At 36.5% G+C, this 26,545-nt stretch overlaps 1 protein-coding gene across 1 annotated transcript in view; it reads right to left on the bottom strand.

Moving 5' to 3' along the window:
• Positions 1-6,796: 6,796 nt before the first annotated feature.
• The window catches only part of cdh20 (cadherin 20), a 212,407-nt gene continuing 192,658 nt past the window's right edge, over positions 6,797-26,545 (bottom strand). The window contains exons 9-14 of the mRNA XM_012965436.3: positions 24,699-24,952; positions 17,906-18,042; positions 15,890-16,011; positions 13,642-13,759; positions 10,114-10,365; positions 6,797-8,360 (exon numbers count right to left, since the gene is read on the bottom strand). Coding sequence (XP_012820890.2) covers positions 7,867-8,360; positions 10,114-10,365; positions 13,642-13,759; positions 15,890-16,011; positions 17,906-18,042; positions 24,699-24,952 — 1,377 coding nt within the window. The 3' untranslated portion in view covers positions 6,797-7,866. The remainder of the gene's footprint in view (positions 8,361-10,113; positions 10,366-13,641; positions 13,760-15,889; positions 16,012-17,905; positions 18,043-24,698; positions 24,953-26,545) is intronic.

The raw sequence follows: 26,545 nt of genomic DNA, 5'->3' as shown, positions 1-26,545 counted from the left end.
GCTAGATTCTAATGAGGCAGTTCAGCTTATAAATACTGTACATATTTAGTATGTAATAAATGATATGAGACAATTTGCTGTTGGTCTTCTACATATTTTTGTCATTGGTTTAATTTTTTTTAATTTTAAACTATTCATTGTTTTATTTTACAACTTTGTAGCTTGGAATTCAAACTGTTGTCTGATTGTTAGGGTCCCACTGACTACAACAAGCAAGCATGGGTTTGAATGCTTGACAAGTAGGTGAAAAGAAGTAGGATAAGTAATAAGAAGCAGTAACTATAAAAATGCAGCCTCATTTACATTTTGGATTGGAGAAAGGCCAAAAAGAAACAGGAAAAACTACAAAAAGCCCAAGAAAATTAATTTACCTGCTTAAGTAATCTTTTCCAGGCATGTTTTATTTTCCTATTCCTTTGTGACTAAAGGATGGTTTCCTGTAGTCATTTTCACAAATGTGCTTTCACCTCTACACCAAATGGGTTATTTACCATTGAGGTTACAACAAACAGCAATGTTAAATGTAAATCTAATATCTAGAATTGTAATATCATGGATGGGAAAATATGTGCTGTATCAAAATGTTTCTGTTTAAACTTTGTGCATATTAAATATAAGATGGCACCTGCCAGCAGATGGTTTAAACTAGTGCATAGTATTTGTAATAAAACTTTTTACTGAAAAGTTATTTTGTTGAACAAAAGCAACAAATTTACTACAGTTCAAAGTGCAATAACTGCTTTGAACTATATATCTTAACTGTATAGGATGTTTTTTTTTAGTTTGGATTGCTACCTCATCAATTTAATACTGGCCACATATAGAATCAACATCTTGCATGGCTAGTTAGCAATAAACTTGGATGCATGCTGCATGGCTGCACATAAATCAGTTGAGTCTGCAGCATGCATCTAAATTAATTGTTAATTAGCCATACAGGATGTGGATTCAATATGTGGTCAGTATTAAATGGGTGAGGTGGTAACACTAGATCAAGGAAGGTGATAGGTACAGGGCTACCTTGCACCATTGCGCTCTAAACCTTACCCCTCATGGACTGAAAGAGGTGCAGCCAGCAAACTGTACAGCTCTGGAGTAGATGAGTATATTTAAGCACCCAGAGATTGTAAATGAGCCCTATAGTCTAGATCCAATTCAATTACTTCCATAAAAAAAATTCTACTGAATATAATAATTTAAATGCCAAATGTGATTTATTAACTTGAATGCACCTACCCCATGTCAGAATTATGGACTGCAAAACTATTTAGGTTACATTCTTAATGGAACTTTTCCCCGTCACGGACCAAAGAATCGGACATTACCAGGCTTGTTTAATTACATGTGCCATTATTTTTTATTTGCACTACTTGAATAGGCTGTAAAGTGGTTGGTTAAGTCACATTTGCTGCAGGGCCATAGTTAATTAGTGCTCTTAAATAATACGCTAAAGCCATTAAATTCATCGCACCGTTGAGGTTTGAAAGTGTTTACCCATTCCTTGCTTCCATTATTAGCAGTTTATTATACCTGATATTAATGAGGTTAAAGCAAAACACTTCCATTTGAGATCCTGTAGAAAATGACTTATAGAGATGTGGCACATTTATGGTTACTGGATACAGTATAAAACTGCCATTGCAATTAACATTATTGTTTTACATGAAATGGTAGATACTAATACTGTCAGTAGCAGGTTATATATGTTACATATATAGCAACAATATATTCTGTAACACAGACATTATACATCACCAGTCCCTGCCCCAGTGGAGCTTACAATGCAAGATCACTATCACACATGCCACAATCAGTTAAATCAGCAGTCAATTAACCTGGCCAAGTATAATCATGAAAATATGGGGAGTACAGTACATGCAAAGATACGGTAGCAGATAGCTGGGTGGAATCAAACTTCCAGCACTCCAGCAATTAGGACTCCAGCTTATAGCTTTCCTGCTGGGTCAGAAAGACGCTATACACCGGTCAGACTTTTACTTAAAAAAACTAAGATGAATTAAGCTTTGAATTCAGAGCTATCTATTTATAAAAAAAACACACATAATATCTACTTCAATTGTTCAAGGGGCTTTTTGGTTTTAAGCTAAAACACTGATCTGACCTTATCTTCTAATTGTTATACACCACTCATCCCTCATAAACAGCAAGCCTCTGAATAACTCCACTACCCACTTACTTATTCCCTGTACTCACTCTTTAGAACGAGTATAGTATATGCACTTCCTAAATATAGTATTTGCACTTCCTGAGTATAATATATGCACTTCATGAATATAGTATATGCACTTCATGAGTAGAGTATATGCACTACATGAGTATAGTATATGCACTTCCTGAGTATAGTATATGCATTTCATGAGTACAGTATATGCATTTCATGAGTACAGTATATGCACTTCCTATGTATAATATATGCACTTCCTAAGTATAATATATGCACTTCCTGAGTATAATATATGCACTTCCTAAGTATAGTATATGCACTACATGAGTATAGTATTTGCACTTCATGAGTATATTATGTGCACTTGCTAACTTCAGGGTATATTTATCATGCTGTGTAAAAAGATGAGTAAAGCATTACCGGTGATGTTGCCCAAGGCATCCAATCAGCAATTAGATTTCAACAGTTAGAAAAGCAAAGCAAAGCATCTGATTTGCTGCTATGAGCAACATCACCAGTAATGTTTTACTCTATTTTTTACACAGCATGATAAATATACCCCTTGCAAATGTCTGCTCTTCTGCCTTAACACTGCACTCTTTCAGGCTAAACAACCCTGCTTTTTTTCAACTCATTTGTATGCATAAATCTAACTCCAATGCCTTCTTTCTCTGTTCAAACTATTGTTTAAACTCCAGACTGTGCCACTATCACCTATTATTTTACCCACCACAGCAATTTTTCAACAACTTTAAATCTAAAGTTGATCTGATATGCCAACGCCTCACCTCTGACTTCTCCTCTGTCATACTGTCGATGAATGCTAAGCCCCCTCATGCAACCTTTGACTACTTCCTCCCTGTCACCAAAGATGAAGTGTCTAAGCAGTTTTTATCCTTCCCAGTCACCACTTGTTCTTTCGACCTTATCCTGTCACACTTCAAAAAAGACTTCTCATTCACAGTCGACTCTACAAACCACTTATTCCACTTTCCCCCCTTGAAAATTTCCATCTACCCTTAAACACGTCCTTGTCATTACCCCAATACTTGAGAAACTCTCCTCTGATCAAGGTAACCTTGGTAATTACAACCAATCTCGAACAGGACTTCTTCATCCTCATTCTCTCTATGTCAGTGCCCCAAAGGTCTGTCTTAATTCCTCTTCTTTCTTTACATTCGTACAGTGCTCTTCTTCTCCTGTCTTCTTTATACCAAAGTCAGGCAGATCCTACTTTTCTGCCCTGATCTCAGCACTGCTATTCATGCAAAAGTAACACAATTCCTCACTGCCATATAAACCTAAATAACTTCTCAAGGGTCAGACTGAGCCACTGGGAAACAGAGAAAAATTCTGGTGGGCCCCGGCGACCCAGAACCGACCCTTGCCGGCGCTCCCCCTGCTCGACCGTTCCCCCCCTGACGCATTACATTTATGCATGCTGGGGGAGGACGTCGGGTGGGGGGCCCTGCGGGGGGATAGGGGGCCCCTGTGGGGGGTGTTAGGGGACGCGGCTGGCGGGGGCAACCCCCAGTCTGACCCTGGACTTCTCCCAACCCGAAACTGTATATGTCCAACAAATCTATGCATTATTCTCTGTACATTTCCAACCGGTTTTATGCTCCACATGGGACATCTATTGTCCATACAATTTATGTTGTAAAGTAAGAGACCCTCGCCCCAAGATGTTACTATCTGAGGTGGGACACCGCCCCTACATTTGACCAACAGCCCCAATTTGTGTCCCCAATATACTGTAGATTGGCCTAAGGCAGGCGAGGTAAGAGGAATAACTGCAGTAAAAGGTTAATAAATAATTGAGAGAAAGGGTCATGAAATACACATAGCTGGAAGAGATAAGACTGTGTGATGTCTAGCACAGCCCCTTTACTTTAGGAGACAGTAAACAACACATCTAGTTCCTCTTTTCACAGGAAATCTTAAGTTAAATATGAATAAGGATAAACTAATAACTTGTATGTTTTTAAAAAGATATATTTCTGTAGCAAGGGTTTTTGTCTTTTATGAAAATAATTGCAATGATTACTGTGTTGTGTGGTGCTCTGTAACAAATATTGGTTCGGAAGTTAACTTTGGTCCTCTTTAAATTGTAGGGTCAGTGTATAAGATGTACAGTAGATCTATCATAAGGATAAAGCTCTCCCACTTCGGGGCATATTTATTATGCTGTGTAAAAACGGCATAATTTTTTTATGCATTTTTTCTTCCAGCGGAACTTATGGAAAATAACGGCGTAATATCTGGCGTTCAGACGGCGATCTTTTCCATTTATTTTACACAGCTTTTTACTTCGTTCTTTCGGCGAATTAGTTTTACACAGCATAATAAATACGCCCCTTTGTCTTCTCCTCTTCATCTTGCTCTCCCTGCCACCCAAGACATGCACATACTGTATTAAGAGTTACCTGAGCTGGTGAGGGTAGACAGTATATACAAGGGAGTAGTGGCATGCCTTGCTGCAATATACTGTGTCCTGTCTCATGTATAGCATCCCAATTATATAGGCAGCATTTATACTACAGCTTGATCTACCCTTTTAACATTTCTATCACAAGCTATATTATGGACTAAATCATCATTTCATCAGCATATAATGTGCTCATTTTGATTAAAATAGCATGATTGAAGAAAACCCATTTATATGGTTTGGGAACAGGTAGTCACTTTTTCTCTGTATATTCTGCAAAAAGAAAGTATTATGGCAACGCTTTACACTCTGTACCATTTTTTAAATTATGTTTCCTAACAATTCAGAAATATTCACTGGTCACACAATCAAAACTAGCTTTTTAATATATTTCTTCTGATATGCTGAATTTTGTGTGCCAGGAATGCACTGTGCATGCAGCTCCCTCTAGTGGACTTTGATTTAATTGCTTCCAATGTGTCTGCTTAAGTACAAAAAGCTCAAGATAAATATTAGATATATTTTTTTGTTAGCTATGAATATAAAGCCTGCATTAGTAAAAAACATACAAAACAGCATTGACTTGGCATCACCTGTAAAACATTATATAAAAATGCAGATTTTACTGATTCTTTTTGTGGTGTAGAAATCAGCGCAGGCTGCAATATAATGGAATTCACAGAGGTGATCATGACAAGCCAGTCTGTGCAAGGTAGCACTGACACCTACAGCTTTAAGCTACAGAATTTGGTGAGGCTAAACAGAAGTTGACTAAAGGTGGGTATTAGGATGATATAAGTTGGCATATAAACTCTGGGGTATGATAACATTTATATATTCAGTCAAGAGAATCAATATAATGTTAAGTCAATTACCCCCATGTAATAAAAGCCACTTTATCCAGAAGTAGAAACCAAAAGCAATGACCAGAAAATGCTTTTATGCTCCTGGGCAAACCTTATGCCCTTTATTACAAAACACACAAATTAACATATTATATACCACATATATATCTACAAAAAGCCTTATTATTCAATTGACACCAGAATGCAATAGCCATTTCATCAGCAACCTTCATCCTAGTTTTAAATATAGGAATACTCTTCCATACTTAGCATTAAGATGCTCGGCCCTACTCTGTGGTCTTCATTTTACATATCTACTCACTTGTCTGTGGGGGGTATTTTATTATGAATAGAGCCCATAGCACTGCATACTGCCAAATGCTGGAAGGTTTTGTTGTAGACCACCATTTCAATCACAACGATTGCATAGTACACATGGTTGTAAATAAGACACTGGACAAATCTGCACCATTCACAACCAAGCATCCATGGGTTACTAGCCCTTTCTGGCCTTGGGTGTTATGCTTAAAGGAAAAGGAAAGGCTAATAAAGAGTTAATCTCAAGCTGCAGGCATACCTTTTGTTGTCTCAATAGTGCCCTTAAGTCTCCCCATATTTCACCTGTTCAGATGATCAGAAGCCAAGAAAAAATGCTGAGCTGTGTAAAGAAAGTTTCCATAATGCCTCACTCCTGCACAGACATGCAGACCAAGTGAACATGCTCAGTTAGTAAGACCATGAGTCAGCTTCCTGCTGATTGGCTCAGATCCACATTCCTAAGGGGGGGAGTGAGTTCTTAGCATTCTTGAGGGAGGAGGGAGCAGGAGAGAGGAGACAGCAGAGAGCTGTGTGTCTCTGGCACATGAATTACAGACACAAGAAATCTTTTCACAGAGAAGTCAGTGCAGCATTTCTGTGAGTGCTTATGTCTGTATTTACATTACCTTTCTGATAAAGCTTACTTAGTTTTTACCTTTATTTCTCCTTTAAAATATAGACCAAAGCAAATGATTGTCTGCTTTAGGCAGTGTATTTATTTCTCTGAGAGCAAATTACCAAAGTATTTGATAGTTTGCCCGCAATGTAAAGCTGGGCACAGACTTAGTATGCTCCAAGTACTGATATAAATGATAATAACACAGAATGCACTTTGTGCATTAAGATGAGTGGTACGTTTGGGTATGAAATGTTTCAATAAACGCTGTGGGCATAGTGGATTCTAGATCTTAATTTCAAGGTCCTTGAGAAACTCTTAACCTTGAACGTGAAACTGTTAACCTTCTAGAAATGTATTATACCAAAGCCACCAAAAATGTCTATAGAAAAACATAAGGCATATTATTTCAATTCAGCTTTTTATTAAAGAAGTGCTAAAGTACTGGACATTCAGTACATCATGTTTCATTACCAAAATTATTGACAAATGTACAAAACATTTTCTTACATTTCACAGTCTTCTGTGATGCTGTCATTGTTCTGCTTGATCAGAGATGTCCATTTTGCAGCCCTGCAGCTGTTGCATGTATGTGGGGGGGGGGGGGGGTGTTTTTCTGCTAGTTGTAGTTAAATTTAAGCAGCAGAGCAGCAGACTGGACATCACTGGCTAGAGGATATAAAATACATATACATATATGTAAACATTTCTTGGGTTAAATTGATGCATACTAGGAAAGCCTTCTAATCTACAGTACGGTGTACTCATTAAATTATTTATTTGGCTTCCATATCTAGCATCTCTTTGCATTTGGCACATGAAAATGACCAACACTCATTTTATATTTCAAGAAGTGCCACCCTATTATAGCAGAAATAAAATATGTACATGTACAGATATAAAAAAGAAAAAATCTAACAACATTATCATTCATCTCTTAATATTAAAGTGAATGGTAACCCCTTTCCACCAAGAAACACCTTAATCCACTTCATTATATTCCATTAGATCTCCAGAGTCCTCCACATGAGCATGGGAATAGTTCAAGCATAGTCTCATACTTTACCTACAATAGAATGCGGTATTAATAACTTATTATGACAAAAGATATTTATTGTAGTGATCTGAATTCCATTTTCACATTTAAGAGAAACTTTTTCCTTTGATGAAGATACACAAATGTGCTGTAAAAAAATATATGCCATATTACTGTGGGGCTTGTTATTTCCACCATGTTCTCGAAAGCCAAGATATGCTTTTGTCTTTTTCTTACTATATTTAATATCATTATCAATATCATTTGTATATTTATTCTTTAAAAGCTTCTCTTCAGATGTATTCCCATTCAACCAATTCTTTCCAGCTGCCATAAGCTTATTTATTACTCCTTCTTCAGTAAAAGAATCGCTGAAAATAGATCCTTATTGGGTTGACTTAGTGCCTTGCATAAAGATTCTCAGTTCTCCTTGGCCTGTCACAAAGAGCCATTTTTATCCTTGGTGCCATACATTTCAGCAAGTTTTTTGAACCGAGGACCCCAGTCAGTAAGATAGTCATAGCTCTGCTCTGAGTCTGTACTTAATGACTGCAATGAACTTAAAGACTGGGCCACAGATCCCTCACCTTCAAACATATATGTCTGGAGGGAGTCAAAGGGAGGAGCGCAGACATCCGTATCAGCTTCATACAGTTTAGCCAGCATGTAGCTGTGAACATTATTGTCCATCCTGCACGACTGAGTCACATAACGAGATAAGCTCTCAATTTCTGGTTTCATGTCCTTTCTAGTTTTTGCCATGTGGACTTCTCTTGGATTCCACAAAGCTGCAATATCAAATGCCTCAGTGTCTTCTTCTCCACCACCTTCATCATCATATCTAACAATGTTCTCATGGACGTTATCCTCTTCATCAATAGTGTAGGGCTGCTTTCTGTGCCTCCTCATGGACAGGATAAGTAAGACCAGGACTGTAACAAAGATAAAACATTTACATTATAAAGCAAAAGGAAAGTAGTCCGCATTGTTTAAAATATATCACACTACAAATATTAATACATATATATATAATTCTTAACAAATACAGTTCTCTAGTGAAAAAAAACAAACTTAATCAATAGCAGACTTATGAACAGCTCATATCACTTTTTTAATGATCTCAACTTTTGGTTTAAAGTGACCTCCCCAGCATGCCAGCCAGTTGTGTATCACTCTACAGTTCTCATTAGTGACAAAATATGACAGCAAGAAGTATTACTGTATTCTCGCTCTACAATGTCCCCCTCATTCTAGGCAGGTGATTGATGACTAATAGGCAGGTTTAAATTGGTGAAGGCTGTATGTAAAAGTCCTCCTACTGATAAAAAGAGACCATAAATAACAGGCCAGTACACTTTCCTGATAACAGAAACACTGGCCCGGGGTATCAGGTTAGTGACTGGTGCCTTACATTTGGAACTCCACCAGTGATTGAACCTTTCCTTCTCCTTTAATAACATTTTTGCAGGTACTACAGTAGTTACAGTATAAAATAAATATATACAAGAGAGCTGATTTAACAAAGGCATTGTATATAAGATCAGTTATTGTGAGGCAAATGGAGATCTATACCACTAAATGTAATTGTGGCACTCAGTGTCATTGCCATTGCAACTTATTCAGGGAAGTTTTGTACAAATAAAATACCTGAAGGTGGCACAGATGAAAATGGGAAACATGGCTAGAATGCACAAATAGGGAATAATAAACCTACAAACTGTTGGTTTCGTGGATCATAATGAAAACCATAGTAATGGTGATTTTTATAAAAGGAAGTAACACGTGAATGTCAATGTTTTTTGATGCTGTAATTTTCAGTGTTTCTCTGCACTATTAAAATATTCAGATGGATTGTAGATGTAGATTTAAATTTAATTTTGGTGCTTATCTTAAAGAACAAAACTATGACTGCAAAAATTGGCTCCAAGGCAGTGATTTGAAAAGACCAAATGATAGTGACACAGAATTAGCACAGTAATATAAAGAGAATATTGGTTTCTCAGCCTGAGAACATTGACTAAAGTCATCAAAGTCAATGCTTTGGGGGGAAAAGGCTGACACCACTTTATATCCAATTTGTTAATTACAGTGACCACGGGCTTTGGGGCATACTGTATACTGTAACAACCAATCAACCTTTAGATTTGAATGGTCCCCTACAAGTTAGAAAACAAAATCAAAGATCTGATTGGTTGTTATGGGCAACATCACCAGGGATGTTGGCTTACACACTATAATAAATATGCCCCTAGTGTAAGTCACAACAAGTACACTTTCACGTAGCTTGAGTGAACATATCTGAGGACTCATTTACATGCAAGTACCAAAAGATTAAAGAGAGCAAATGCTGCTTTATTATACAGCAGCTGCCATGGGTTGTTAATAAGAGATGCCATGAAAGCAACCATAAAATGTGTGAGTGTGTTATTAGTGAATAATAAAAAAGTCATGGTCGCGTAAAAAAATGAATGGTCGAGTCGACTAAGTCGCAGTTGGGTCAAAAAAGTTCTGTGCTAGCCTCATTTCAAAAAATTTTCAGCGTTTCGCGAATTTTTTTAGCAGATTAGCGAAATGGGACAGATTCGCTCATCACTTTTAATCAATGCATATAATTAACACCTAGCTAAACAACTAATGCTAACAGCAAAACATACATTCAAAATATTAAAATGATAAGGATGATACCTAATAGGACAAAAATGCAGGCCAAGATCGCTATAAGTGCTCCCCTGCTTAGACTTATGGGTAAGGTATATGGTTCTGCATTGCACGACATTATATCTCCATCTTCATCACAGCTGCACACTTGAATCGTTAGGGTGCCAGTACTGCTCAGCCTTGGATGCCCATTATCCGATATTAGGAGTGGAAGGTAAAAAGTGCTCTGTTCAGATTGCTTGAAGCCTGCTCTTCTGGTTAAAATCAAAGCTGTGTTGTCTGTGCAGAAAAAAAGGCAAACACATAAGTATTACTCCTAATATGATGTGATGTGAAAGTCAGTAAGGTGTTACCAACCTAGGATTGTTGTCATAGAAAAGCAGATGGAGCAAACGTATTTATCATGTCACACCAGAGGGCCCATGTACGGCTGCAAGTGCAATGGTGGCCCCTGCAGTAAAACCACTTTCATTAAAGGTACCTGTATCAAAATGTGCTCCTTGCTCTTCTGTATAGTTCTGTCAAACTCCACTCAGTCCTTCCTGCTTTACTTTTTGAATAGAGCTCTTCTTCACTTGTTGCTGCAAGGGAACACTGGAGCGACCACCACCTCCTGACCAGGGTGTAGCTCCAGGGTTCCCTTTGTGCCCAGCAATCAATAGAAGCAGTGGACATGTGCCTGAATAATTGGGTGCAGACACCACTCACACGCTGAACATTTGAAACAACACCAGATGAACTGCTAATGCATCCAATTTAAAACGTACTGTGCATGCATTTGTGGTCATTTTTGCCAATGAGGCGCAACTGCTGCAGAGCAATTACACCAAACACATAACCCCTGCATCTGCAATGATGCTGGATTCTGGTACAATAATGCTGCACTAAGGGAAAAATTAACTAATCCTTTTATGTCTAACCCATATCAGTACAGTATGCACTCTAAAAAACTATGACCAGTATGTCATTATGAAAGCCTTAGGTGATTTACTATCTTTGATGTTTAGGATACAAAAGTTTCATTCATACTGAGGAAGGAAGGGTGCAATATTAACCTTATTACTGTAGTTATCCATGGGGTTTAAAAGTCAAGTTATTTATCTTTTTGGAAGGGACACTGTACAGTTACATTTGCCTTACTAGAATTGTGCTTAGTTCTGTAAGACTAACAGTAAGATCAATCACGTGAGCCAAGTAAAAATGGTTGTGAGTGCATGTGTCATATAGACCTACATGGGCTAATAAAATCAAATACCCAACTAGCAAACAGTATTTTGCTTCCTACACAAAAATATGTTAGCTAAAAGGGATACTCTAAACCACTGATTATCTCAAATCTAAAAGAAAAAAAATACAACATATTTTGTAAGTTTTATAACAGTTTTTATATGGCTGTAATATACAGCTATGGTGTATTTTTAGAGCTATTACAGCTTCTGTTACAGAAACCATTCTGCTTATTTTTAAAAGTGAACTGGAATCTGTGATTAAAAAATATTTCTGCCTCGGCGTAGATCAGGATGAATACAACCATAACATCTCAATGATGGATAGTTACAAATAAGGACTATAACATTTGTAATGACTAGCCATTTGAAAGTAATTCTCTAGGCCCCAAGAGACCAGCAATATGGATGCCTGTTGTATACACCTGCTACAGTAGAGCTAGCAATAAAATGGTCCATTAAAAGCACTACCCAACTTGTAATCTCTATTATGCAGCATTCATTGTTCCATCTTGGCTGACCTTCAATCCCTCATTGATTTTGTTTGTGCAATCAGCTGGTGTACTGTATATCTCTCAAGATTGAAGACACTTGTCCATATGGTTTAGATGTGATGACAAGCACTTAGTAAATCTAAAGCAATTTGTAATGTGGTCAACCCAGAGGGCCAGTTCCCAGATGCTCTATCATCCCTGATAGAAATTAACACACATCTGGCAGCATTCCCACTTCTCTTGGGTATCGTTCCATTTAAATGATGTAATACCTGGTCTTTTATTTATTTAGATTGTACAGCCCTGGTACTTTATTAGTATTTTGCTTCTTAATAGTGAGGATTGACATGGCACTAAAATATTGTCAGTTATCAACATGTTCTAATGCAAGTGCTAATGGATGTTCAATGTACTCCTGGCAAATAAGTCTGTAAGAGCATAATGTTAGTAATTAAAAACTCTTATTTAGCTGAGTAAATAAGAGGAGGATAATGCACACAAGAAGAAATTAATTACTGGAGTTTTATACTAGTATTCACATGACCCTTTAGAATCAAACTCCCTATCTATGCAAATGGACAAATGGTAATCTATTCTTGGTAAAGAAAATTTTGGCTCACATGGCCTTATGGGAGCATAGATTGTCTGCATGTTACAGTGCCCTGCTACTGTAGACTATGGCCTTTAATAGAATGTCATAAGCCTCATGCATTCAGCATAAATTATTTAAAACCAATCGTGTACTGAGGTACAGCACCACAGTTGTAGTGCTTAAAATTCCCCTGCAGATACTTGCATCAAAATGCACTCCTTGCACTTCTGTATATTTGGCCTAGGCACTGCTGCCTTCCTCCTGCCTCCTGTTCCTAACTCAATTCAGTTGCACCTATTGACAGAGGCTGCTGTGGAAATCCTGGAGTTATCCCAACTTCCAAACCAGGTTGTAGCTCCAGAGTTCCCATAGTGGCCTGCGCAAATCGCTGCAGAGCTGTTGGGCCAAGAGAATCGGGCATGCACGCCACCCTCATGTCAAATGCTGGAAATTATGACAGACTTTTCAGCAAAATCGCTTACAACTTGGGGTTGAAGCGCAATCACAGCTTCAATTTTAATCCATCGGCTGCAATTGTATCAAGTGCATCTCCCCCAGTGGCTGCATTTATACAAAATCATGGTGGAAAATGTTGCATCGTGGGTAAGAAACATGGCTATTGTGTTAGAAATATACACTTCACACACTACAGTGCAGAGGTATATTGCAATATGTTTAAATAAGGCATAATCTCGAATTTATATATCTTACAAGTAATTTATTCTGCTAGGCCACAAAATATCTAGATATTTGTCACACTTTGTGACATGGTTATGTTTCATGTCTAACTTAAACTAGCTGTTCAGAACAATCAAAACATTTACAGCTATGGTCTGCCTTTGCCCCCCCCGTTTAATGAAATAACAAGACACTTTTCAGCCCTTTCTACAGTACCACTATGCATACCAGGTGACCAAGAGGACTAAGCAAAAAGAGTTAAGAACTCTAATCATATTGCCTAATAAAAGTTTTTATTATATACATGTAATAGAAAATTGTATTTATATCAAATATATAATGCCAAAAAGATCTGCTTATAATGTTCTGTTTTACAAAATCACAAATATATGTTAGCTTTTTTTAAAGCTTTGCTCATCCTGGAATTCTGATGGTTGTTAAAGAGAGTTCAGAGCTACACAGCACCATCATTCATTTTGCTGCAGACCTCTAAAGCCTTTTAAAAAAGCTGTAAAAGAAAAGAATTTGAAATAGTTTTTCAGAATTGCTGTATTATGAAAATTACCTTGGTTGTCACGTAGAGTGAAATTTGGATTATTAGCTGCCTCCGGAGCTAAACTGTAGGATATGTGTTGACCCTCTTGTGGGTCATCTTGGTCTACTGCACTAACGGTCTGAATCAGCTATAATGCAAAACAGTGAAATAAAAGTAGAAAATATCAGAGAAAGAGAATGACCTTGATTAAAGTGTTTAACATTGCAAACTTAGAAAAGAAATTTGTGATAACTATGTAAGGAAACTTAATGGATCCATACTTAACCAATAAATAGAGATTATGCCGAGCACACTTATTCTTTGCATGCATAATAGTTTGCGCCTTCCCTTCCAGTGAAAGGAGATTAAATGAGTTCTGTGTTATAAAACCCCCACTCCAGTACAATTCCCTTAACCTCATTTGTTATACAGAAGGAGCATAGGAATGGTTGGTGGTTTAAAATAAAGGGCCCATTTATAGTGATCCCATAGTCATAGAGAAAAGTGAAAAAGTATAAGTATGTTTCTTTATAGTGTAAAAGGTTGGTTATTGTAGTAATCCTGATAGTTCAGTGTTTGCCAATCAGGCAGTTTTCTTTAGTTGTGGACACCTAAAGGTGGTTCTAGTTCTGTGTGTGAAAACGATTTCCTTTTCCAGGTTAAAAGTAAGTTTAAAGATGCTCAGTAGGTGGCAGTGTACTCATATATAAAAGGTATAAGCACACTTGCTCAAGGTCTTTCCTGGGACCTCACCTCACTGAGAGGTAGTTACAGGATTAGTAAATTTAGGGTTGGTTAATTTATGTTATAGTCACTCCAGGCGTGAAAGGCAGGCACTGGATAGATAGCATGCTGAAAGCTCCACCAAGCAGCTCAAAGCTTCCCCAAGGAAATTATAGGGTTAAAACCCTGTGGTGAAAAGGCCACCAGCTCATGGACACAGTGTTTTAAATTCCTGCTCAAGGGACTACTGCACTAAGGCAGGGGACATCACCTCTGGGGGTATAAATTGGAAGTGTGAGTTGAGTCTGATATCATACGCTGCCTGTGAAATAATTAAAAACTGTGCTTGATGTACTAATTGAAATGTGATTCATGTATTGATACTACTGGATGCCAAATGCCTACAGTGAATAAAGAAAGTCCATTGTTTAAAGAAATCCTTGTCGCTTCATCCATCTACTTAATCTATTGCTGACAGATATTCCAGGTGGCCCATCATTTAACCCTCTGGCTACTACCCACAAGAGGGAGAATAATTAAGGGCAATATTTATTTGTTAGCACGCTGGTAGTTTCTGGGAGTTTTCACCCTTACCGGTTAAATGGTTTATGGTAAAATAATTATAGCATTATAATACTCAAGCCATTTATCCTGTAAATGATAATCCTATAAATGGTGCTTGGTAATGTTATCAGTTATAATTGGTGCTTAGTGTTGCAATTTCACATGACTCACTGAAACTTGTGTATTCTAATAAATATTGTCCCTCCAATGTAAAATATAAGGATATTAGAATTCCATAACCTGTAAAAAAGCACTCAATCTTCAGCCTCATGTTTCTATATGTCCATTGAGCTCCTTGGTGACTTATAATATTGTAATATAAGTATAAGTATATTACAATAGGTGGTTTATTATTCACTAGATTTAATTACCAGGAAAAGCTAAGTCGGTTCCAAATATCCTTTCTTAGTCCTTTGCTTTTTACTTTTCCTAAATGTCCCAACTACTATAACTTTATGATGGACCATTAAAAAGAAGTGTTAAAGTGTACTTGAGTTTCCAATTCTAGTAGAGTAATTAAAATATTTTGTATCTGATATCCAGAATTATTTGGACCTTGATTAAAGTATTTTTCTGCCAACATGGAATTGTGCACATTTCATAAATTTATAGTTTGTTGATAACAGATCCTCTAACTGAACTAGATGACATTTCAGACGATTACATAGGTTTGGAATTTAAGTATCAAAGGCAAAATATTTGACCATTTTCATTAGATTACTTTATAATAAATACCATAACCATGAAGCATGTAGAGAAAGTAAATAAAATGTTACTTGATCAGGGTGAACATGCATCTTTTATTAACCCTGTTGTTAGTTATTACATTTAATAAATATCTGTAGCATTCAATTACGTTGTAATGTAGCTATAATAACGCTACTATGATGGGGTATGACGTTGTTTGACTTGGTTTCACCAAAGGGAAGATTTGAAATACTGTGGATCAAATAACCTTTAGTTACTTTGATATAAGAGAAAGCTACTGTACCTGATCAGCCTTTGCATTTTCACACATTAATGTTTCATAAAACCTTGTGAATGTTGGAGCGTTGTCATTAACATCAAGGATTTTTATTGTAACTGGCACGCCACCTATCTGTTTAGGATTATCTAAGGAAAAGGAAAAAGCTTGCATTACTTTCATTGAAGAAAAAACATTTGCAGGTTATTGGTAATGGCTTTTAGGTTTATATTTGCATTTAACTGATATGAGTTTTCTGGAGCTACAAAGTTTTAATTATTAAGATTAATAATATGTTAGGCACCCCCCCAGTGTATTTAATCACTCTTTTCCAGCAAAGAGCTGCACCTGTCAGTGGTCCTTTCTTACTAGTGCCTCAGATCTGTCTTTCCATATTTACCAAGGCTTCCTTGAATTTTTCTAGGCTTGTGCAAGTGCAACATAGTAAAATCAAGAAAATGTTACTGTTTTGCACAAGGGAGACTGAAGAAGATGCATGGGAGCCTTGGGAAATATAGGTATGGGAATATTGGCACCCCACAATGGGGGGACCTGTTATCCTATAGGATACTGGAGTCCCTGTAAGACAAAGCGGCAAAATGCAAACTGTGTTCTTCCAACTGAACAGATTTTTCTTCATTTTCTTGCTGTACATTGCCATTTTTCCCAACTGGGAAACAATACAAACAGACAAACAAACAAACAAACTAAACTTAAATCTAACATTTATATTAAATCCTGGTCCTGACCTATCCAAAATAAAATTATAAAAGCAGACCCACATATGCTATTTTATCAGAAATCTTAAATGGGTAAGAACTTAGGGATATACAAATGCAGAAACAATTTAAGTTGTAAATATCATATTTTTATCATTTCGTACAATTATCTGACATAATCTGATAGAATCTTTGAATATTATAAAGGAGATAAGCAATCTGGTTGGAGTTGTTAAAGCTGAATGTAAAAATGGATTGTGAGAATTATGTAACCTTTAGTTTAACAGATATTGTATTAAATTCTGTAAAGTTTACATGTACTATAACAAACAGTGTAGATAAATGCAGTGATAGCCACAAACTGTGGTCAAACAAACTGTTATAGTAATTTTAGTTTTTATGAAAACTTGCATAAATGATCCTGTAACAAGTATAAATGCTGGTCTATGGCAAATATTATCTAAAAAGGGTGTTTTTTTGCCCCTGAGCCACCTGACGCAGCTCCTTCAATGCTGCCCCCCTCGGCCCCCCTGCAATAATCTTAACAGTTAACTGGAGGGGTTCCGGGGGGGGGGGTGCATCGCTAGTGTAGCGCAATAGCACTTTCTCCACTAGCAAAGCCAAATTTCTGTTCTAAAAAAATGGAAATTTGTCTCATAAAGTTACCAGGAGCAGCTTTTTGCCACCTCTAGTAACTTTGTGGGTGCTGCCGCCTGATGTGGGTTTCTCAACTCACCTCATGGTAGCAGCGCCCCTTCTATGTATCTAATTTATCTATCTATTTTTCTATCTATCTATCATCATCATCTTTTTACTATTCAATATCTAATACATATTTTACTCTATTATTTTCCATCTTAGAACAAAACATTTAAGATAAGTCACAATAAGATTTAACCTGCTCTAACAAGCTGAGGGCAACAAGCTATTTAGTATGCTTAACTATCAAACACCACTTCAACAGTTTGCAGTAACAATATACAACATTTTTATACTAAAACCTAGAAGGAAAAAATAGTGAGAGCTTCTTCTAAAACCAATATGTTAAACACTGTAAGATGTTCTCTCTTGGGGACAAACAATATAAAATCCATAAACAACTTTTTGGATAAAATAAATGTAATTTATATGGTTATTTTGGCTTTCAGTTTTTATATTGTTTTTTTTTATTTTTATATTGTCAGTATTTCCCTGAAATGCATTTCTCAACGTTGCATTTATATTTACAAGTAATTACATGACCTTCAATTACTATTCAAACCTGTGAAATCAGTCTGCAACCTATAAGTCCCCCCCTTAAGCTTTGATTTATTGGAAGACTCACTCATTTCCATGGCTAAAATAGTTATATTGTGCCAGGACACTTCTTCCCTGTCCAAAGGCCTGGCAGTCATCAATGCTCCAGTGGTGACATCAACATAAAAATATCTGCCTGGATCGCTGTTTCTGTCAATAGAATACCTGCAAAAGAATATCGGATGCATGTAAATCCAGAACGATAGCATGATCTTTGTAAATAATATTTGACAAGTACTAAAAGAAGTATTGTTTATATAAACATGTTGTTTAAGTCTTAGTATAAAAAGCTTAATTCAACTTCTACAAGTCAAGCTAAAAGGCAGATTTATTCACTGGTCTATAGCGAGTTTACTGTGTGAAAACAAAAGTTGTACATAACTACATAACTATGGCAATTTGTCAGTTATTTTCACCTGTTTGTCCCACACAGTAATTTTTACCTTATACAGTAGGAGAGGTGTAAAAGATTTGTATTGTTTGTTACCTTTTTCCACACACATAATTTCCTATTTTACATACATTAATTTCACTCCTCGAGAATGCTACCCATAGCTTTGGAGGGATAATATCCTTATATTATTCTTATATCTGCACATAAATGTATAAATAATAAAACAGTTATGCCCTGCTTAGTGATCTAGATCAATGATATGCTTAGGGATCATTTATGCTACTTCAACTCATTGAACCTTCTCTGTATTTTAAGAAAAAAATGTACAGATTTAAACATGAGATTATGAAGGTGACCTTTAAGATGTAGTTTGATGCCTTTATCTTGTCATGAAACTTGTTAACTTTCTTAAACAGCTACCGACTAATGCTCAGCAGTTTTGGCTGAACTGGGGATTCAAGGGTTCTTGTGGTGTGTCACTTCAACCATATTCACAAAACAAATTAGAGGCAGATTTAGTAAAACTCAAATCTTTCTGACTTTTTTTTTTTATAAACTTTGAATAATCTCATTTCCACAAATGTCAAACATTTTATCAAAAAATCTAAACTAAAAAAGTATGTTGGGGAAAATTTTGCAGAAAATTTGCAAAAACTGCACATTTTTTGACTTGCATGATGACTGTGACTTTTTTATATTGTTGCAAAATAATCATATTTATTGCTATGACTGACTTTCTAAATTACAGGAGTGACCCCTACTAAATGATAAGAAGTCCCCCCTACTTCAACTGTGAAAATACAATGACCTTGGTAGGCTTGTAAGGCATATTCTGCTACCAGCACCTTATGTCAGTACTTTGGTTACAATGTAAATAAATAATACGGATATGTGTTATGTTTACTTTCAATTCTATAGTAGTACAATACTGCACGGGAATACACAGGCCTTTATATCAAACATCTATATGCCATACTAAACGGTATTCTCCAAAATATTAATTAGACAACCTCCTATGATATAAAAATGTAATTAGAAATAACAATAATGGGAAAGACAAAATACATTATCTAATATTCTCTTTCAAGAGGAGTAATGAGTTTGCCCTTTGAAACTCTGGCTCAACTTTATTTTTTATTTTTGTTATAAAAGAAATGAATGTGTTCAGTGTTTAGAAAGTAATTTATACATTGCAATGTTGCAATTAACATTGTACCTACTGTCACCTGCATAATACATCCAATAACCCAATAAGAATCCCGGGTGTTCCTCTGTAAGCTTCTTTCTTTTGAAAACAATAATGCAAAATAATGAATATTATGAAGCCTTTGTAAGCTAATCAACACACTACAAAGCATGTGTCGCTTCACCAAGACACAAACCTACAGCAGTTATTAAAGTTCATTTATGGTTCTTCTGCAAAAATAAATCAAGTTCTGGTTTTCAAACTCTTATATAAAAGTCTGTCAAGTTTCTTTCTAATTGGTAGTGACATTATGTAACCTACTCTGCAGGCACAATTAATTTCAAGACTTTTACTGTATGAAAAAGTTGTACATACTTTGCCCCAATTTGTGAGCTATTTCTGCCATTTGTCTTAAATTGTATTTTTCCCTATACAGTAGGAGAGGTGTAAAAAATGTATATTGTTTACCCATACATATATTCATTTCATATGTCACGTAATAAATATTAACAAGGCACCAGGGCCAGATGGAATACACCCTTGGGTACTGAGACAGCTTAGTTCAGTTTTAGCCATCTATTTCTGATTTTCTCAGACTCACTTTAATCTGGTATGGTACCTATAGATTAGAGGAAAGCTGAGGCCATTAAAAAAGGTAATGCGATCTCAGCCTGGCAATTATAGGGTAGTAAGTTTAACATCTGTTTTGGGCAAGTTATTTAAAGGCTTTCAAATATTTAAAAACCTGCTACTCATGTTATTCAGAGGTTAACAGTAAGACTGCTGCATCCCCTTAATCACTTGGGATTCCTTCTCCTCCTCTAACCCACTCGGCACCTTCCCTTAGGAACTGACTTTGGCTCTTGGCTAACTAAGCATGCTCAGTTCTTCTCAACTCGTTACCAAACACACTCTCCAGTCTAGCAGCCAATAAAAAGATGGCACTGCTGGTTTACATAGAAACTCCTGTCCTGAGCTCAGCTTAACCATTACAGTGCTTAATCCAAGCAGAACGTTTTATAAAAGTGAGTTCTGCCTGTATAAACCTGCCTTCTTCATTGCATGGCATAAATTTTACAGAGCACATGCTGTTTGTAGATGTAAATGTCGCCAATGGCAAAATGCGGAAATTCACTGCGAATCCATGGCTGCCAAAAAAATACGCTCATCACTACTTGGAATTAGACAACTTGTTATCTACAAAAAAACCCCCAAACCTTCTCCATTAAGAATACCCCCAACACACTAACATTTAGTAGATATCTCGCGTTCATTTTATTTCTGCCAAAGTGCATAACTTTTCCAGTTTTGTTAAATCGCTCTGCAAAGTCTCCTGCATGGAACTTATAGTTTTGTACAATTTAGTGTCATCAGCAAAAATAGAAACAGTACTCTCTATGCCCCCCTCCAGGTCATTAATAAACAAGTTAAAAAGTAAAGGACCAAGGACTGACCCCTGCGGTACTCCACTAACAACACTGGCCCAATTAGAAAATGTTCCATTTACCACCAATCTTTGTAATCTATCCTTCAGCCAGTTCTCTATCCAATTACAAATATTATGTTTCAGGCCAGTATTCCTCAATTTTATCATTAACTTTCTGTGAGGTACTGTGTCAAATGCTTTAGCAAAGTCTAAGTAGATGACATCCACTGCCACTGGTTATTTTGTATTTTGATATTGCTGGTCTTAGTATATAAAGCTTATGTAGGACCCATAGGGTTAATATGCCCCTATGGCTGTATCCTTGTTACTGGGCAAAGACCCATGTATCTAGTTTGATATTAGAATTTTGTGCCTTATTGGTTAATAGGTAGACCACTCCCTTTGTACTCTAATATAGTGCTTAGCAAAGGGGTAGATCTTCCTTTTTGGCTGCATCTGTTGACCCAGGGGGAACTTCCACTGAGCCTGGGATCAACAGGGCCCCAGTAAGCCATCTAAACTTTAGTGAAGTCGGGGAACAGGGACCCCGTGAATGAGGATTTGCAAGAGCAGGATATCATCTTTCATAGCACTTTCTAGGAACGTGAGATAGTTAGCTAGTTTAGTTATAAAGAGCAGTTTCTGGCTCCAACTAGTAGAGATTAGCTGGGAGTATTCTTCCCTACAGGCACCGTTGCCTTAGTGTGGGATAGTTCCTATCCCTGACCCACCGCTGGCTGTTTGGGATCTGTGACCTCTAAGGTACACATTCTAGGGTACCAGATACTTATCCAGACTACTCTCAACAGCTGTTTGGCTGTCTTTGCCCTGCCCACCCTCTGCTGTAGGTGGGATAAAACGGTGAACACCATACCTTTCTATCTTCTGTGCCTACAGGTAAGCTCAGTTTTTATCCATCATACATTGTCATAGAATTCTGGGATTATTACTAAAGAAAATAAAAACAAGACAAACCTTTTGTACACACTGTTATTTAGACTGTTCTCATGATCTGACCTTCAGTGTTTCACTTGCTAAGAATTTATAACTGCATTTTTATCAACATATTTTTGCTGACATTTGAAGGTCAGTTGTCAGCAATGAGATTAGCAGCCTTATATTATATTAATCACTAATGCCAGGCATCACAGGTATTAGCTTTGTTCTGAATTCCCTGCTTACTCAATTAATAACCACGCTTTGAACTTATATCAGTCCTTCTGTGCTCGTCACTGGGAAATCTTTATATTAAAACAAAATATGTAGAACTTTCAGCACCAGTCATGGGAAAATCTGGGAACTTGAGTATTTAACATTACACACGTTACAAACTATATTTTATTTAGCCAATTATTTTTTAAGCACTGCTTCTTCATTAAAAATAAATGACTCCCTGTCCTAAATGATTAAAAGTGCTATGAATCATATTTATGTCCAAAACAAGTACTTCTATAGGGTGATTAGCATTTTGAACAGTTGAAGAATACCAGTTATAAAACAAGTGTACACTTTATTATTCATCTGTGGGATGCAGTTACAAGTAACATCTCTTATAAGAATTATCATCCTCCCTGCCAGCGGAAGGCTTATAGTACTATTAACACCTACCTGAAAGTATGGCAACAGCAGGCTCATTTATTTTGCTAGTCAGAGAGAGGAGACCACAAGAGAGAACTTAGACTCTAAATCTGCCTGACTGTATCATTAAAAATGTAATATATTAAACGCTTGTCAATTATATTGTGTCAGTTAAAATGATTTCTTAAAAATGAGTAAAACATTTAACATTAGTGATTTTATTCTCTCAATAAATGTTATGGAGAGAATATGGTTTTAATAAATGTTTATATGCCACAGTTGTAAAAAAACTACTAGCTGCTGTTCGTAGGTTCCAGTCCATAAATAACCCTTAATCTGATTATATATTTAGGAATTTGGAAATTAACATTACAGCTACAATGATTCTTGGCTACCTGCTTTGCAGATAATAATTCCATGAAGTAGATGCTTGCTGGTATGGCCTTGTAACCATTAAAAGCCCAGGATGTCAGTGACCTTTAGCATGTCTTTGACTTACACTCTATTTTTGTGTGTTCGGATTCATAAAATCAATTGGAACTAAGTGGTGACCCTTATTCGGGTCATTTGTAAGGGTGAACACAGGCCATGCAGCCATGTTGCACATCAGATCAGTTGACAAGCAACCTGTATAAATATGCTCAGCATTAGGCAACGTGATATGGTCAATTTAGGTAAGAGAATAAATGCAACCTGTCATCCTGATTTATTGGTTAGAAAGCAGCCAACGTTAAAGGATATTTGGAAAACTGAAAAACATTAGTGGACATATGTCCAGGGAAACATGTAAGGAAAATTACTATAATTATTGTCACTGATGTAAAATTCATTACTAAATAACTGCAATACATCTAAAATAAACTAAAAGGATATGTGTTAAAGATAACAACTAATATCCTACCAGAGAACTAGATAAATCCCAAGTTATAAAAGTAACAAAAAACATTATAAATTGCACATAAAAGACCAAAGGGCACATTCACTTACTGAGGCACAGTGAGCAAAGTACAATTTCAAGCGCAATCACCAACTGTTTTGCAGTGCCTACCGCAATTGCATACATTCATCAAAAGTAATACAACTGCGCGTGGGCTCTGTTCCAAACAGGATACAGTCACACCCAATATTTTTGAAGCCTGCCTGGTATAATTTCTGGTGTTTGCTGTCATAATTTACTTGACGTGTGCGCCCAATTTTATGGGTGCAACTGAACTGTGCCAAATGATGCAAGGCACTAAGGTAACCCTGGTGTCAGGGGCGGGCCAAGCCGACCGGGCGCCCTAGGCAACCCGGTCTGCCAACTCCGCCCACCTCCCCGCCCCCCCCCGAACGGCGCATGCGCGCCAAAGCACAGGAGGAAGTGCACGGGGGGGCGGTGCGATTAGATCGGTCATTGCCTCCGCCGTTAATGACAAGCGGTGGAGGCAATGACAAAGTAGCACTAGGGGTAGGCAGGAGAGGCTCCTGCCTGGCGCCCCTCAATCGTTGCGCCCTAGGCAGCTGCCTCTTCTGCCTACCGCTAGTTCTGGCCCTGCCTGGTGTTACTGCCTGGTCTGGATCATATATAAAAAATCATATATATATATATATATATATATATGTATACATTTTTCGCAGTGAAATTTCACATTTCACTATTGGCAATTTGTTTTGCGTAGCTTCCTGAAAATTTTGCCAGCAAAAAATCCTTTCTATAGTTATCACATTGGGGAAAAAAATATAAATTTTTTTGTTACATTTTGACAAAAAATTATTGTGGTACATTTGCAACCTTAGCAGGCTATAGCTCTGTGCTCTAGACTGGCAGGATATGAGGGCAGCAAAGGCTATGCTATCAATTTTGAAGTTACAGGATTTGTACAATTTGATTTGTACCTATGTTTTGACAACTGGATTGCCTGCATAGATAAAGTATATACATATTGTGTAAATACACAAATCCAGTGGTTTTTGTTCACATGTTTTACTCAAAATATGTCCTATATATTAATGAGGTTTTCTAAAGTGAAAAATATATTTTTTTATTTCTTACCTGGTGGTCAGACTGTCACAAATATTGAGTTCCCTATGTTATATAAAGGCACTCAGCCAATGGCCTTTATGGGGTCACAGAACTTTTTGGTCACTTCTAATAGCCTGAACATTATCCCTTATATAATTAGCAACATTAGCAAAACTACCATGTAATATATATTCAAATAAAATAAAAAACAGCTGTAAATATTTTGATGACCTACCGAACTGAGTTGTTAGTCGCATCTGGGTCTTTTGCAGAAACAATCTGTATTGTTGTACCGATGTCCACATTCTCAGAGACTTCCACAAAATAAATATTGGACTCAAACACTGGAGGTTCATCAACATCTTCCACGCTAATATGCACAGAAGTGGTATCACGGAATGGCCCGAGGTTCAGAAAACGTATTTCCAAGTGAGGATTTGAGCCTTCAATTTTCAGTGTATAACTTTTCTTATTTTCAAAATCCAGTGGCTAAATAAAGAAACAAAATGTCACGTTTTAATGAATAGCAATATACATAAGGAGCCAAATATGACCTTTGCACTTTGCACACAGCCTTTCCCTTTTGAAGAATTGCCATAGGTATCTGTGCTCTGTTTCAGGGGTACCCCAAACAATATAGTGCAGACTGCATCAATCAATGCTATATTCATGAGTAGTAGGAAGCACAAAAATGGCCCTCCTTTTGCCCCTTACCTATCTGAATGATGTGAAAGTAAGGGAGTAGCAGAGGATGCAGGCTACAGTGGGGCCCAGATCCTACTACCTGTACTATGACAGGGCTGACTTTACTCCATGATGCTGTGGTCTGCACCTATGTAATTGATTAACTTACAATTCTTAAAATAATCATTAACCTTTTATTGGTTTTTATCTTCCTTGAAGATGCTATATACAACTAAAGCATATAAAGGTATGGGGCTTGTTATTCAAAATGCTTGGGCCTGCAGTTTTCTGGAATACGGGATCTTTGGATCACCAAACTTTGTCTACTAAAAAAAACCATTAAAACATTAAATGGGATAACCCTATAGGATTGTTTTGCCTCCAGTAAGGATTAATTATATCTTAGTTGGGATCAAGTACAAGATACTGGTTTATTATTACAGCGAAAAAGTTAACCAATTTTTAAAAGTGTAAATTATCCCCTTAAAATTGAGTTTATTGGAGGTGTCCTTCCCACAATTTGTCACTTTCTGAATAATGGGTTTCCAAATAATGGATCCCATACCTTATTGCTAAAAGAATTCATAAATTTTAAAGACAAAAGTCATTTTTTCAATTTACTTAATCACACCAGACACTGTAACTGAATTCAACAGTAAATGGTGTATTTATTAACACTGGAGACAAACACTACTGGTGATGTTGCCAATAGCAACCAATCAAAAATTTGATTTGAATGGTCAACTATGATAAAAGAATATATCTGATTGGTTGCCATGGGCAATATCACCGGTGATGTTCGTCTCCAATATTAATAAATACACCTGATAATTTATATAATTTATAATATAATAAAAGGGGTGGCTATCCAGACTTTAATTTCCATCTCACTACCAACAGAGGAAGAAGACCTATTCCTGCATTATAATTTAAACCATACAAAGACTTACTAAAGTGTGGCTAAATAATAATACTTCTTAATTAAATACAACACTGTATATATTGCATTAGAAAGGGCCAAAATTATCTTCAGTAATGAAAGTATAAATTTATATCACACCTATGTTGTGCACTTTTATGCTTTGTGTCCCAGTTATTTACTTTACTTTACCTTTAATTAGTATTAATGAATTATTAATTATTAATCACCAATATTAAAATTGCATAATGTATTATTTTATAAATATTAAAAGATGCAGTTTTATTGCTGCTTATATAAAATTAGAGTGAGAAATGGACTTTAAAATTTGCTGATCATAATGTGGCCATTTGACTGTAAAGGTACAGATATTGGATCTCTTATCCAGAAACCAACACCCAGAAAGCTTGAAATTACACAGCGGACATATTCCATAGCTTATTTTATGCAAATAATTCATTTGTAATAAATCATTAAAA

This window comes from Xenopus tropicalis, chromosome 6 (genome assembly GCF_000004195.4).
Source record: "Xenopus tropicalis strain Nigerian chromosome 6, UCB_Xtro_10.0, whole genome shotgun sequence".
NCBI lineage: Eukaryota > Metazoa > Chordata > Amphibia > Anura > Pipidae > Xenopus > Xenopus tropicalis.
The sequence above is the reverse complement of the archived record's forward strand: the minus strand, read 5'-3'. Positions and strand labels throughout refer to the sequence as shown.